This window comes from Physeter macrocephalus, chromosome 19 (genome assembly GCF_002837175.3).
Source record: "Physeter macrocephalus isolate SW-GA chromosome 19, ASM283717v5, whole genome shotgun sequence".
NCBI lineage: Eukaryota > Metazoa > Chordata > Mammalia > Artiodactyla > Physeteridae > Physeter > Physeter macrocephalus.
The window spans coordinates 3,083,459-3,098,029 of record NC_041232.1 but is presented as its reverse complement, the minus strand read 5'-3'; the positions used below and the strand labels follow the sequence as shown (position 1 = coordinate 3,098,029).

General features: G+C 62.1%; 2 protein-coding genes across 3 annotated transcripts in view; one reads left to right on the top strand and one right to left on the bottom strand.

The window, feature by feature from the left end:
* Nucleotides 1-14,571, bottom strand: part of RSPH14 (radial spoke head 14 homolog) — a 61,604-nt gene that overhangs the window by 14,050 nt on the left and 32,983 nt on the right. The gene's annotated exons all lie outside the window — the stretch shown is intronic.
* The window catches only part of GNAZ (G protein subunit alpha z), a 42,396-nt gene that overhangs the window by 5,350 nt on the left and 22,475 nt on the right, over nt 1-14,571 (top strand). The window contains exon 2 of the mRNA XM_024121116.3: nt 13,338-14,488. Coding sequence (XP_023976884.1) covers nt 13,766-14,488 — 723 coding nt within the window. The 5' untranslated portion in view covers nt 13,338-13,765. The remainder of the gene's footprint in view (nt 1-13,337; nt 14,489-14,571) is intronic.

Genomic DNA, 14,571 nt, shown 5'->3' with positions numbered 1-14,571 from the left:
GCCACGAGTGTGGCAGGTGAGCAGGCCTCCTGGCGGCTGCAGCCTTCACGTTGGAGAACTGTGGCTCCAGCCCAGTCCTCTGCTCCCGTGAGGTGTGCCTGCTGATTGACAAACACAAACCACCCGCAGGTGGACAACCGCTGGCCGAGCGCCCATCAGGCCCGACTGGTTCACGAGCCAGAGGCAGGCAGGCTGCCCAGCTTCTCACGCTGCCATCACAGGCCCAGGTCCCCCCACCGGGGGTCAGACGCCTCCGGCTGACACTGGTCCCTCAGTGACGCCGTGTGACTCGGTGAGGCCCAGTCAGTCTGGGAGATTTGCGGTCATGACATTTAGAGTCGCGTCCATGGGAAAGTGTCCTCGGAAGGCGAGGGGAGATCCTGGTGGTGGGAAAGGACCACGGCGCCCACAGTGACCACATTATGACCAAGTGGCTTTTCCATACAGCCGTTGTGCTCCAGGATGAGCTCAGCAGGGAGCTCAGTGAAGGGCAAAGAACCCTGAATGGGAAGCCGGGAGACCTGGGCCTAGTCCCAGCTCCGCCCGCAGTGTAAACACGGTGAATCCTCTTCACTCTGCGCCTCTGTATCCTCACCTTCAGATCAGGCTGGGTCGAGGGTGCTGGTAGTCTTCATTTCTTACTCCAGCTCTGGAGGGTCTGCCCAAAGCAGTGTTAAGAAGGATTCTGAGGCTGTGTGGTGGCTCAGAGGAAAGTGGTCATGGTTGATTAGTGGTGTCTGCAGTGGTACAGGAAGCGGGATTTAGCCGTTCTTGCCAGGGGCTGCTTGAGCCCACCCACAGCGCCCTCCCTCCTGCCCAGCAGCTCCAGCTCATCCTCCTACCCGTGGCAGCTTCTCCGTACCCTGATCGAGTGAATGAGCAGGTGATTGAGCCTCGTGCTCAGCTCTGCTTGGCCTCGAGCCCCGAGAAACCTGCCTGGAGCCGGGAGACCAGGTAACCCCTGGTCGTGCTAACCGGTGCTAATGTGCTAACAGGTGTGGTTCCAGCTCCGGGTGTTGTAGGAGTGGGGACAGTGCAGGAGGAGGGGTGGGTGGCGGGCAGGGCCGTGGTGTGAGTCCCAGGCTCCCAAGGATGGGTCACCAGGTTTCACCAGGGATGAAGATGAGAAAAGGCTCCAAGCTGCCAGGAGGGGCCCCTGAAGACCCTGTCAAGGACTTGACACCTGCAGCACTCACCCTGGCTCCAGCAGGCCCTCGTGACCCCAGCTGGTGTGGCGCATGCCCCGCCCCGTCCCCGCCCTGCCACTGTGCCAGCGAGGCTGTGGGCGGGGCAGGGCAGGGTGGTGTGGAAGGGGCCGGGCCAGGGAAGGAGCAGTCCCCACCCGAGGACCTTTCTCAGATCGTCTACCTCTGTGCTGACCGAGGGCCTGGCCCTCGCGCCTCCTCCCTGCCCCTGCATGGCACATCCTCTGTGACCCCAGCTGTCTCATTGTGTGTGGCCTCTGGCCTGCCCGTCTGTCCCCTCTTGCTTCCTGTGGCCCCACAGAGAGACCACCACTGCCAGCCAGCCTACTATCTGGTCCTCTTCAGTGCTTCTGGGTGCAGTGGCTCTGTCCCTGAGCTGGGCTTTCCTCCAGCATGGTCGCCCCCCTCACCCGCTCTGTTACCTCTGATATGCTGTGCAAACATATTTCTCGATAAAATGCTGGGAAGAAAAATAATTAGAGTGTTGCCTCCATTATCCAATTTCTGATTAATCAAACTCTCTTTGTCCTCGGCCAAAATCTGTTCATTTCCCTTAAACAGTGGGCCAGTGCCAGGCATCGATTTCCTCTGTGTTAACACCACACACGCATGCACATCCCCGGCCCTGCCCCTGCCCCTGCCCTGCGGCGGGGAGGAGGGAGGCATAGACGGGGCCGCCCTGAGCCCCCAGCACCACCCTCTGCTTCCAGGAAGCTCCATGACCTCGATGCACGCACCATCCCAGCTCCAGCTCCCTGGCTGGGCTCAGCCCCACGCGGCCTCGGTCTCCAGGTGCATTAGTCTTGTTGCTGGTGGTTCTGGGCTCTCCTGGGGCAGGAGATGGAGGGATGGAGGGCCGGTGCCAAGTGGTGGAGGGTGTGGCTGCTGGGGACTGGGCAGAAGGGTGAGCTGCGGCCCCAGCTCTGGGGGGACCAGGACTTTGGGACGCATCCCCCTCACTGGCACAGGACGGCTGGGGCGGGGCCAGGAGGCCAGGGATGGGGGCCGGGGCCTGTGAGGGGGCCTCAGGGTGCGGATGGGGGCGTGCTTTCAGTGGCAGCCACAGAAACGCAGCGCTCATAGGCTCACCAGATGGGGGGACACCCTGAGTGGGAGGCTCAGAAGCAGGGCAGAGTCAGGGTTGGTCCGGGCCACGCACCACCGTGTCCATCAGGGGAAGGCCAAAAGGCCTTGCTAGAAGACTTCCCAGAAGTCCCCGCTGGCCCCTCCCTCACTCAGTACAAAGGGCTGGGGTGGATTTATCAGCACCTGCTTCCTGCCAGTTACTTCTGGGCACGCATTAATGACAAACAGACCAGAACCCCTGCCCCATAAAGCTCCTGCCCCGTGGAGCCAGCGTCTGTAAGCATGATGGGGTGGGAAACATGATAAACGAGTCACACAGCAGGTTAGAAAGCGACAATGCTGTGTGTATTTGGGGCGTCATAAATAGGATTGGCGGGGGGCCTCTGAGGAGGGGACCCCCGAGCCGCTGGAGCGGATGCAGTGGCTCTCTGGACAGAGGATGTTCCCGGTGGAGGGAAGAGCCAGTGCAGAGGCTGTGAGCTGTTGGGACAGCACAGCAGGAGGGCTGGGGGTCAGGAGTGGGGAGTGGAGGGAGCATGAGGGCGGGTCACGGGGTCAGGGCTGGTCGCAGAGCCTCGGGGCCACAGAAGGACTTGGACTCCAGCTCTGAACTGAGATAGATGTCTGGCCTGCTGCGGGAAGGTTTTGAGCACCCGAGAGACTCTGCCTTGTGTTTTTACAGGGATCCCCCTTCCGCCCCGTCGGGAGGAGCAGAGTGTGGGGGTGGGATGGGTCGCTGGGGCAGTCCAGAGGAGGGGCTGAGGGTCGGGCTTCAGCCAGAGGCCCCCTGAGGTCAGGCCCAGCCCTGGGCCTGTTAGGAAGGGGTGGGGGAACAGAGGGAGGTGTGCTGGGCACACGCTGGCCAGTGCCCCCAGCTCCCCTTCCCGCTGCCTGCTTACAAGAACTGCCCTTCCCTCCGAGTGGGGCAGCACTGGTTTCATTCACGCTCCGGAGCTCCCTGTCGGTCAGGCCGAGGCGAGGCGAAGCGGTGGCAGAGTCCACACCTTCGCCGGGTTCCCGACGGGGCCTGTCCTGCGACCCAACCCCCTCAGCTCGCATCCTAGACCAGTCATGTGCCTGGGAATACCTGTCTCAGCCTTTGCTTCTCGAGAACCCCGTCCAGACAGGGTCAAGGCCACTGTGGGCTTGGACACTCCCGGGGTGGCCTGTCTCAGAGGGGAGGACCGGGGCCAGCCACTCAGAGTGACCTGGGGCAGCCGCTGGCCTTGAGAGGACCCACGGGGCTGGACAGTGTGCATGTTCTGGGTCCTTCCTCGGACCTGGGAGTGGGCTAGGCATCTGACATTTTTGAGCCACGCTGGCCTGGAGGCTGAGATCCCGCAGCCTGCAGGTCTGCGTGTGATTAGGAGGCTGGGGAAGGAGGCGGTGAGAAGGGCATGGAAGGAAAAGGGGCTGGATGGAGGCGGTGCTCACCTTCCAGGTGAGAAAAAACAGGAAAGGAGCTGTGAGGGAAGGGGGCCTATAGAGCCCTTGCCAGAGAGGGTCCCACCTGGGGGTGGCCAGGGCGGGGGCTGGGATTATGGGGGGCCACGCACAGAGGCAGGGCACAGGGCACCCAGCCCAGGGGCCTCAGTGACGGTCAACAGTTCCCTTGGCTGCGGAAACCTAGAGCCAGGCTCTTGGTGAGTGCACCTCCATCCCCTTGAGTGTGGAACCTTCCAGTGTTGTTTATTTATTTACTCCCTGCCTGGAGAAATCTCTGGCCTGGTTTCCTCCTGAGTCAGTGTTCCTCAGGCGATGCTATCACATCTCGTCTGGTCGGCCATGGCGGCTGTGGGCCGGAAGGCTGCACACATGGCTGGGGCGTCCAGAGCCATGGGACAGTGCGGGGCCAAGGGAAGGGCCTCTCCCGTCACCTGTAGCGGTCCTGAGGCCAAGGGGCTGCCTGGCCACAGCAGAGCCAGTTGTTGGAGCCTGTCTGCTGCTGGGGGCACTGCCCACCAGCCCCTGTCCTCCTCCCATCTGTTCGGACTCTGGCTCCAAAATAAGCAGGGAACAAGGAGGAGGCAAAGTAAGGGGGCTGCTTTTAAGGGGAGGCCCACTGTGGGTCTGGCAGGCAGGCTGGGGTGTGTGGATAAGCTCACCCGGGGCCTGCTCCAGTGGGCTGGGGGGTGGCTGTCAGGGGTCCCCAAGCCAGCAATGTCTCTGTTCCGTGTATCTTCCCGAGCACCTGCTCAGAGGGAGGTGGAGCTGGGGCCCTGGGGAGGGGCCACAGGGGTCGGGTGTGGCCAGGCAGGAGGAGCCAGCGCCTGAGGAAGGGCTGTCCTGGGTCAGGTCCGGTTCCACTGCCCAGCAGGGGCGCCAGACACTGGGCTCAAGGTCACTCTGTGCGGGTGATAAGTCCAGCCAGTGCTGCAGTGGCCAGGGTCGCTCAGGAGGGAGGCTCTCTCTGGCCTCCGGGGGGATGTTCTCAGCTGGGTGGCGGGGTGGGCAGGGCGCTGTGGGTGTGGGGGTAGGAGACGCAACCAGGGAGGCCGGCTTTGCCCAGAGGGCAGCTTCTGGGAGGGCGGCCTGTCCCTGTCCCCTTCCAGTGTTACTGGCATCAAGGTAAGCAGGGGTCATCTCCTTGGAGGGAAAGGTGTGGCTTTTTAGTCCAAAAGTACATGTTGTCATATCAGAAACCATCAGAGCATTTGGATTCTGCCATGTGTGATGTCGGCCAGGCCCACGAGCTGTAGGATATGAGGGAGGCGTGGCCTGCGCTTGCTTTGCAGGCCTTTCCAGGGAAGCCCCGTGCAGTATCCTCCCTGATGCCTGGATCCAGGCTGGTGATGCAACCCGTGCCCGCCTCCCACCACCAGTGGCAGCTCCCTGGGAGAACAGGGGTCTCCGGGGGGGCAGTTTCTGCCCTCTGACCCCTGGGGGGAGGGTCCCTGCCAAGGCAGCCATCTCTGAGCTGCTCCCTAGGGAACTGTGGGAGGGACGCTCCTGGGGTGGACCTGCCCTGAGCTGGGCCCAGGCCAGGCAGGCTCCCCCACTGCCCAGCCGAGCCCTTGGTCAGTGTCACTCCAGCTGTCCCCACCCTGGCCCCCTCCCCTCCCCCGCATGACTGGTGGCTTCTTGTCATCTGTCTCCTCCAGCGTCACCTCCTTGGACCTCCCCCCATCCCGCTAGTTGGCTGCACGCCACACACACCTTCTCCCCTTCTCCACGGCACTGCTCTTCACCAGTCCACCCACCAGAACACAAGCCCCTTGATGCCCAGACTCACCCCATGTCCCCGAGCACAGAGCAGAGCCTGACACACAGGCTCAGTCCCCCAAGGGTACCGTGATGATCAGACGGGGCCCAGGGTCGACTGATGGCCTACTGGGAGGGCTGGGGGGGTGCTGATGGGATGGAACTAGCGGATCAGGGGTGGAGCACTTTTCTGAGACAAGAGACGGCGTCTGTCCTGAGTGAGGCCGTGGGGTGCAGCGCTGACGCCACTGCTCAGGGGTCCCAGCGGGGAGGGGCTCAGGCCCAGATATACTTTTCTGCATCCCAGGGGCCAGGCGGCCACCAAACCATGGAGGTGGCCTGAGGCCACAGCTGTGAGCAGCAGCTCCACCACCCTCCCCCCAGTTTGGGCCCTCCCCCCACCCACCTTGATCCCGTTGTTCAGGAGGAGCGGGGCCACAGCCTCCCTGGCAACACCCTGGCTGGCAGCTGCGACCCCACTTCTGTTCTGGGTTCCAACTGTCTGAGCTGTGACTCGGGCTTTCCGTTCAAAGCAGGAACATGAGGCCAGTTTTAAAGCACAGATGCCTAAGTGAAAACGCAAGTTAGTTTAAAGAAAACCACGGGGTAAATAACAGAGCAGGTGACCAGTGGTGCTGTGTGTGCCGGGGGTTCCTGGGGGTCGGAGGACCCATGGGCCCAAGCCCTGCAGGCCCCCTCAGGCAGCCCCGAGGAAGTCACCCCCTCCCCAAACCTCAGTTTCCACACCTGGGGTGCCGTGCCCAGCTCTGGACACCCCGCAAGGCTGAGGCAGGGAGCCGTACTCTCGGGACAGAGGTGCAGGCCGCCCCCTCTGGGGGGGGCCCTGGCGGCCGAGGGTGCAGCCAGGCCCTCTCCCTGGTCCCCCGGTGCCCAGCTCCCCCGGGACAACCCCTCCCTGAGGCCCAGCCCTCAGCTGCCCTGAGTCCGAGGACACATGCAAACGGCCCCATGGGGTCTGCGGGCCCGGGCTGGCCAGGCAGGGGCTGTTGCACCCAGAGGTACAAGGCCTGTCATGGGGCCGCAGCTTGAGTTCAGGCGGGTGGAGGCGGGGGGTGGAGGCAGAGGGGCGGGGGGTGGTCAGAAGCACACAGGCAAAGGACACGGGCCTGTTGGGTGCCACGGGCGGGTCTAGGCCGGCTCGAGAAGACCCAACGAGGGGCGCACAGGGACCTGGCACTCGGGCCCAGGTGTCCACCCAAAGCGGAGCTCTGGGCTCCGGCTCACCGGGTGCTCACGGGCAGTGGGAAATGGGTCCTTCTTAAGAGGGGAGGACATGGGTCAGCGGTGACGGCCACAGGGAGGGAGCTGACGCGGGGATGGCAGTTCTGGAGGGCCGGGAGAGGGACCCACTCTTCAGAAGATGGAAACGACTTGGGTGGTTCAGGCCCAGGAGGCCAGTGACCGAGGCGTGTGGACAGGACATGGGCGTTGGGACTCAGGCAGGCCCCCCGCCAGGCCTCTACAGAAGGCTGCAGGGGCCCAGGAGCAGCTGCAGGGGGCGGGGGGGACAGTGGTGCTGAGTCACAGCCCCACCCAGCTCCGCGGGGGCAAGGGGCAGGCTCTGGGGGTGGAAAGGCCCAGGACCTCAGACAGCCCTGGTCCCAGCTCTGGCGCTGGGGACTCGCTGGCCGGGGCGTCAGGTGGGTGGTCTCACTCGGCCTTGCTGGCCCTGTGACCTGGGCTGCCCTCTGCCCTGGGGTCCTCCCCCCGTCCCCCACACGGCTGGCCACCTGAGTGACCTCTGCTTGGGCCTCAAACGTCCCCTCTCAAGCACACCCTGATCTAGTGGCCCAGGGCTCAGCGTGGAGCAGGCTTTCCTTGGGGCGGGGAGGGGGTCTGGAGAGGGAGGGGCCGGGCCTGTCTCCCTCAGAGGAAGCGGGGACCTGTGAGGAAGGTGCCCCTCCCGCCGGGTCCAGGCTTTCTCAGGCCAGTAAGCCGATAAGCCATCTTCTGTCCTTGGAGACCCTCTGACTTAGCCCAGCTTGGGTGCAACACTTTAGGTGACCTTGACCCTGGGCTCCCTTCCTGCATCGGGGGTGGGGGCAGGAGGAGCTGCTGGGAGCGAGGTCAGGGGCTGGCGTTCCACAGCCTTGCTCCGCCCCAGCTTCTGACACAGCAGCTGCGAAGAGGGTGACAGCGGACCCAGGTGTCACGTGGTTGGAGCTCTGGGCCAGGCCATGGGGGGCGTCCAGGGTACAGGGCGCCAGATATGCAAAGGCCCCAGAGAGGTGGCAGCAGCGTGTCCCCACCCCTGGCTCCAGGCCGTCACCAGATTCTGTGACATGAGACTTGAGAGGGCTGTGTCTGGGGAAGGGCAGTGTGACAGGAGGGCCAGTGGGCCTGCCAGGCGGTGAGCCAGGGTCCAGGGTTGGGGGTCGGGGGCAGGGCAGGGAAGTTTTGAAGGGAAGTATCTGCCTGAGACCACAAGAAGGAGAGCAACTTTCAGTCCACAGGGCTGCTGAGTGGGCTCTGGGTTTGGGGTCCTGCCCTCGCAGCCTTGGGGTCCACAGGTAGGCGGGTCAGTGAGTCTGGGAGGCCTATGAGGGGCTGTGATGGAGCTTGTCAAGAGGACCCAGTGTCTCCCCACAGCTGCTGGGGAGCCCCCGTGGGTCCACATGTGTAGACCGAGCCTTCCATGAGCGCACCTGCCGCTTCTCCCCAGCGTCCCCTCTCCAACAACAGCCCCCCTCCCGCCCTGGGGCCAGACCCTGGGGCGCCCTGAACCCAACCGCAGCTCCGTCCCCTGGACTGCTGCGTGCAGAGCCTTCCCGGTCCAGGGATGCTGTTCACACTCAAGACAACACAACACTCATCACCCAAACCTTGGCTGGCTCCCACCTGGCTCAGGGAAGAGGCCAGCCCCTCACTCTCGGCGCCAGCCCCCAGCATCCGTGCTGTCCCTCTGGTGCCAGGCACGTCCCCATCTCAGGACCTTTGCACCCGCAGTCCCGCTTTCCTCACCACCTCCTTCCCAGAGGCCGGCCCCCCAACCTGTGCAGCCTGCATCAACCCACCCCCACCCCACTCTCTGGAACTGGGTGCCTCCCTCACCACTGCTCACTTGCTACCTGTGGTCTGATGCCCAGCCTTCTCCATCAAGGGTCTTCAGCAGTGCCCCCCCTCCATCACTGCCAGCCGGCCCAGTAAGTAACTGAGTGACAGAGCCCTGACTCCTCCACGTGCACCCCTGCTCCCCACATGCCATGTGCAGCGGCACAGACGTGCGTGTGCACCTCCCTACACACGTACGTGGACCTGCACACAGGCACTACCTAGACCAGTGTGTGCACACGTGTGCCGTCGTGCACACGGACGCAGGCACGGATCTGCAGGCATGCAACCACAACACGGACGTGCACCCGCACCGTGGGCTCCTCCCGGCCGGCCCGCCCCCTCCTCTCTCCCTGTGCCTCTCTCGTTTGTCTCGGTCCGGCCACCCTGCTTTCCTTCGGTTCCCCGGTCACGCCATGGCACCCCTGCGCCGCCCCCCCAGTGCCTCTCCCTCCCCCACTCCTCAGTGATTTCCAGCCAGACCCAGCAGCGCTGTGGTGGGGCATCCTGGGATTCGGGACCTGAGGACTCATGAACAGTTACTGGCCAGGGAATGATGTGGTCGTCCTGCCCTTGGCCCTGTGCCTCTGGGCTGACTGGGGATGTCCTCAGGGGTCCAGGAAAGCCCAGTCAGACCCAAAGAGATCGAACTGGCAGGAGCCTCCGAGGGGATGGGGCTGTCCTGAGGTCCCCCTGCTTACAGACCTCCCTCCCTGTGTCCGCGCACAGCCCCAGGCTCCACCACCCCATAGGTGGCAGTTGGCTCCCAGACTTGGCCCAACACACACAGTCGCCCCCAGCCACGATTCCCATTTACTCCTCCGTTGCCCTGTGGCTGCACTGGTCAAGGACCACGTGGCCAGCCCCGTTTTTCTCATGGGTGTGTTAAAATACAAATAACAAAATTGACCATTTTAACCATTTTTAAATGGTACAGTTTAGCGGCATTAAGTACATTCACGTCGTTGTGCAACCATGACCACCATCACCTCCAGAACCTTTTCATCTTCCCAAACAGACTCTGACCCTATTAAGCAACAGCTCCCCAGCCCCTGGCACCATCTATTTTCTGTCCCTATGAACTTGACTGCTCTAAAGACCTTATGTAATTAGAATCCTACGGTATTTGTCCTTTTGTGCCGGGCCTGTTTCACCGAGCATAATGTCCTCAAGGCTCATCCATGTTGTGGCAGGTGTCAGAATTTCCTTCCTTTTTAAGGCTAAATAACATTCCCTTGTATGTTTTTATCACATTTTGTTTGTCCATTTGTCTGTCAGTGGACACTTGAGTTGCTTCTGCTTCTTAGCTATTGTGGATAATGCTGTTATGAACATGGGTGTACAAAAATTGCTTTGAGGGCTTCCCTGGTGGCGCAGTGGTTGAGAGTCCGCCTGCCGACGCAGGGGACACGGGTTCGTGCCCCGGTCCGGGAAGATCCCACATGCCGCGGAGCGGCTGGGCCCGTGAGCCATGGCCGCTGAGCCTACGCGTCCGGAGCCTGTGCTCCGCAACGGGAGAGGCCACAGCAGTGAGAGGCCCGCGTACTGCAAAAAAAAAAACAAACAAAAAATTGCTTTGAGACCCTGCTTTCAATTCTTTTGGGTAGGTACCCAGAGGTGGAATTACTGGATCACGTGGTAGATCGGTTTTAATTTTTGTGAGAAACCTCCGTACTGTTTTCTATAGTAGCTACACCATTTTACCTTCCCACCAACAGTGCGCAAGGGTTCCAATTTCTCCATGTCTCGTCAGTATTCACTGTTTTCTGGGATTTTTTCAATAGTAGCTATCCTTATAGGTGTGAGGTGGTATCTTAGTGTGGTTTTGGTTTGCATTTCTCTAGTAATTAGTGATAAACATCTTTTCTTGTTCTTATTGGCCATTCATATATCTTCATTGGATAAATGTCCATTCAAGTCCTTTGCCCAGTTTTGAATCAGGTTGGGTTTTTTGTTGAATTTTAGGAGTTGTCTCTATATTCTAGATATTAATCCCTTATTAGGTATACAATTTGCAGATGTTTTCTTCCATTCCGTGGATTGCCTCTTTACCTGCTGATACCGTCTTTTGGTGCACAAAAGTTTAAAATTTTCATGAAATCCAGTTTGTTTTTTCTTTTGTTGCTTGTACCTTTGGTGTCTTATCCAAGAAATCAGTGCCAAACCCAGTGTCAGGCAGCTTTTGCCCTATGGTTTTTCCTAAGAGTCTTACAGTATTAGGTCTTTGATCCATTTTAAGTTAATTTTTGTATGTGGTGTTTGGTAAGGGCCTCAGTCTGGTGGGAGAGACCAGAGAAGGGGCGGGCGTGGTGGGGAGAGGTGGGGTGCCCGCTGGTGGGCCACGAGAGCCTGAGCTGGCCCGTGAGGAGCAGGCAGGGGTCCCATGCCAGAGCCAGGTGGAGGGCAGGCTCCCCAGGCTGCATGGGGTTGGGTGCGGGGGGTCGTGTGCGGCGCTTGCGAGGACGTGGCCGACGGTGCAGTCTGTTCAGGTGCAGCCCTGCACGGAGGCAGGGGACTGGCCTGCTGGACCCCATGCCGTGTCACCTGTGCCGGTTAAACTATGTCCCAAGAGAGGGGTCACCACAGGGAGACCCAGCGCCTGAGGGTCTGCTTGTCTCTGGGGGCCCCAGACAACAGGAGGGACCTGCTCTCCTGGGTGACCTTTGTCCCTGTCGCTGATCAGCTAAGGGAGAATTGGCCACTTGGGGCCTGCCTGTACCTGAGACTTTAAGACACAAAATTGAGAAAAGCGGAAATGACAACATGGGGTTCCCCCAGTGTAGCCAGCATCGCCTTCAGGAGGCTGGGCACTGGGGGCCCTAGGCAGACGCTGGGCTGGAGCCAGATGTCCGGGGCTGCTGGCCGAGGGCAGGGCCGGGTCATCAGCAGGGACTAGGGAGCAACGACTGGGTCCCTGTTGCACATACTTATGGTCCAGGGCAAGTCCCGGGCGGGACTCTTGTCTATAAACCTTTCTTATGACACAGTTCATGAGGGAAGTATAGGAAACATGGTAAAATGCACAAATCCCTTGTAATTTCACAACATAGAGCTCACTGCTGCTTGGAAAATAACTTCACAGACCTCTACTCACACAGTACATGCACGCACGTGTGTGTTGGGGGGCACATGCTTGTGGGTGCATGTGCTGCCTGTGTCCTGTATGCATCGTCCTACGACACTCGCTCAAGAGCACCCACCCCGTGCCCAGAGGGGGGTCATCTCGGGGCTGCTGTTCTAAGCGTGATCGCCATCCTTGCTGGGGCCGTGCTGAATGACGAGCCGTTTAGTCGCTGCTCTCAGCAGAGACGTCTCCTGATGCATCCCCCACTGTGGGCTGTGGGGCTGCGGCAAAGCAGGAGACAGCGCCCCAAGGCTGAACCCCTCCCCCTTGCCGACTGGGCACCTGCTGTGTGCCAGGCCCAAGTGCTGCCACGGAGGGCGGGGCGGGATGGGGTGGAGGCCCAGGCAGCAGAATGGGGGGCGCTCACAGGTGATGGGGATGGGGGTGGGGGAGCACTGGCTGGGTACCAGGCTCTGTGCCGGACACTTTACCTCTTGGGGACCAGCTCTGGGTGTGCTGTGATCAGTGAGGGACAGGCTCTGAGACGGGGGTCATGGGCCCGGCCACACAGCTGGGCTGACACTCACCACCCTGAGAGCAGGGGGAGCCCAGGGAGAGAACGGGCTCGGGGTCACAGCTCCAGGGCAGGATGGCAGGGACTGGCAGGCATGGAGGTGGCTGGGAGAGTGACGGGCAGGTAGGGGGACATGGACAAGACTTGGGGGTCCTTCCCACCCAGGGCCTGCTGTGGGGGGAATGGGGGCATTAGGGGGTAGATGCTGGCCATGGCAAGATGGGGGTGCTGCAGGGGGCAGGCAGCCAGGCAGGGACAGAGGCTGTGTGGATGGGGTGAGGGGGGTGCCGTCCTGGGCTCCCAGGAAGGGGCAGAGGCTGAGCTTCGGGGATGCCCTGGTGGGAAGGACCCGGCTCAGCTGCTGCAGGTGGTTGGGGGAGCCCTGGGAGGAGCATGCAGACTTCCTGGGTCAACATGGGGCTGGCAGAGAGCTGGTGCTGAGTCCCTGCACCAGGTGTGAGCACAGCTGCTCCTTATTGACCAGCGGAGGCAGGGGACCTGAAAGGCTCGGCCTGGGACCAGGGAGCCTCTGGGCCGCCCCTGCCTTGCCCTGGACTTGCTGTTTCCCGATGCCCTTGCATTGCTCTGGCCTGGCCTGCCGCCCACACCTGGCCACCGCCCTGCCCATTTGAGAGCCCCTGCCCTGGAGAGAGCAGGAGTGACCCCACTCACGGGAGGCGGTAAGAGTCGGTAGCACCCAGTTACCCTGGTCTGGGACCCCATGGTAAACATGTGGGTGCAGCGCCAGCAGCTGCAGGAGAGGGTGTGGAACCACCACATGGAGTCCTAACCACCACCAGACGGAGGTCTGAGGCTCGGCGAGGGTGAGGTCGCCGGGTCCGGGTGGGCAGGGCAGAGTGGCGGGGTGCTGGGCTCTCTCCCCTCTGAAGACCCTCAGGCCTGGTCCTGGCCTAGCTGTGGGCACTCTTTCCTTGAGCGCCGGCTTCAGGCCAGCTGGCTGGCGGGAGGGGTGCAGGGTGGCCGCCAGGCATGTTTTGCTGTGGTTTGAGCTCCACTGGGGGGGCAGGGGGGAGGCTCTGATTCATCATTCCCCAGGCCGCTTCTCGCGGTCCAGGGCTTCCCTGCCCACCCAGCCTGTGGTGGGAGGAGGCTCATGCTGTTCTCTTGTTGGCAGGTGAAGGCGGATGCCCGAGGCAGGGAGACCACAGGGAGAGCCCACGACATCCTTACTGGCAGCCGGCCCTCCAGCCACACTCGGCAGCATCACCCCAGCAACCAGAGACCAGACGGCTTCCCACCGTCAGGAGGACAGGGAATGACTGCGGCGCATCTGGCCCCGCTGTGGCCCTGGGAGGTGGAGTGTCCCTGAGGGAGGGCTCAGCCGCCTCCCGCAGCGCAAGAGCCATGCCAGCTGGAGAGGAGGCGCCGGGGCAAGGGCTGCAGTGGGGCATGGCCTCGCCCCCCCACCCACGCTGAGTGCTCCAGGGCACCGGCTCCCATCCGCTGGGCGCACCCGCCTCTAGTCTCAGCTCCCCTGCTCGGTGGCCACCGGGAGAGGCGCCCCATCCCGTGCTCCGCGTCTGGGCCCGCCGCTGCCGGACCATGGGATGTCGGCAAAGCTCAGAGGAGAAAGAGGCAGCACGGCGGTCCCGGCGAATTGACCGCCACCTGCGTTCGGAGAGCCAGCGGCAGCGCCGTGAGATCAAGCTGCTCCTGCTGGGAACCAGCAACTCGGGCAAGAGCACCATTGTGAAGCAGATGAAGATCATCCACAGCGGCGGCTTCAACCTGGAGGCCTGCAAGGAGTACAAGCCGCTCATTATCTACAACGCCATTGACTCGCTGACCCGCATCATCCGTGCCCTGGCTGCGCTCAAGATCGACTTCCACAACCCCGACCGCGCCTACGACGCCGTGCAGCTGTTTGCGCTGACGGGCCCCGCCGAGAGCAAGGGCGAGATCACACCTGAGCTGCTGGGTGTCATGCGGCGGCTGTGGGCCGACCCCGGGGCACAGGCCTGCTTCGGCCGCTCCAGCGAGTACCACCTGGAGGACAACGCGGCCTACTACCTGAACGACCTGGAACGCATCGCCGCGCCCGACTACGTGCCCACCGTGGAGGACATCCTGCGCTCCCGGGACATGACCACGGGCATCGTGGAGAACAAGTTCACCTTCAAGGAGCTCACCTTCAAGATGGTGGACGTGGGTGGGCAGAGGTCAGAGCGCAAAAAGTGGATCCACTGCTTCGAGGGCGTCACCGCCATCATCTTCTGCGTGGAGCTTAGTGGCTATGACCTGAAGCTTTATGAGGACAACCAGACGGTGAGTGAGTGACCGGGCTCTTCTGCTCGTTGCTGCCACGCGGGAGCCGGTGGGGTCCTGGGTGTGTCCAGGGTGGGAGGAGA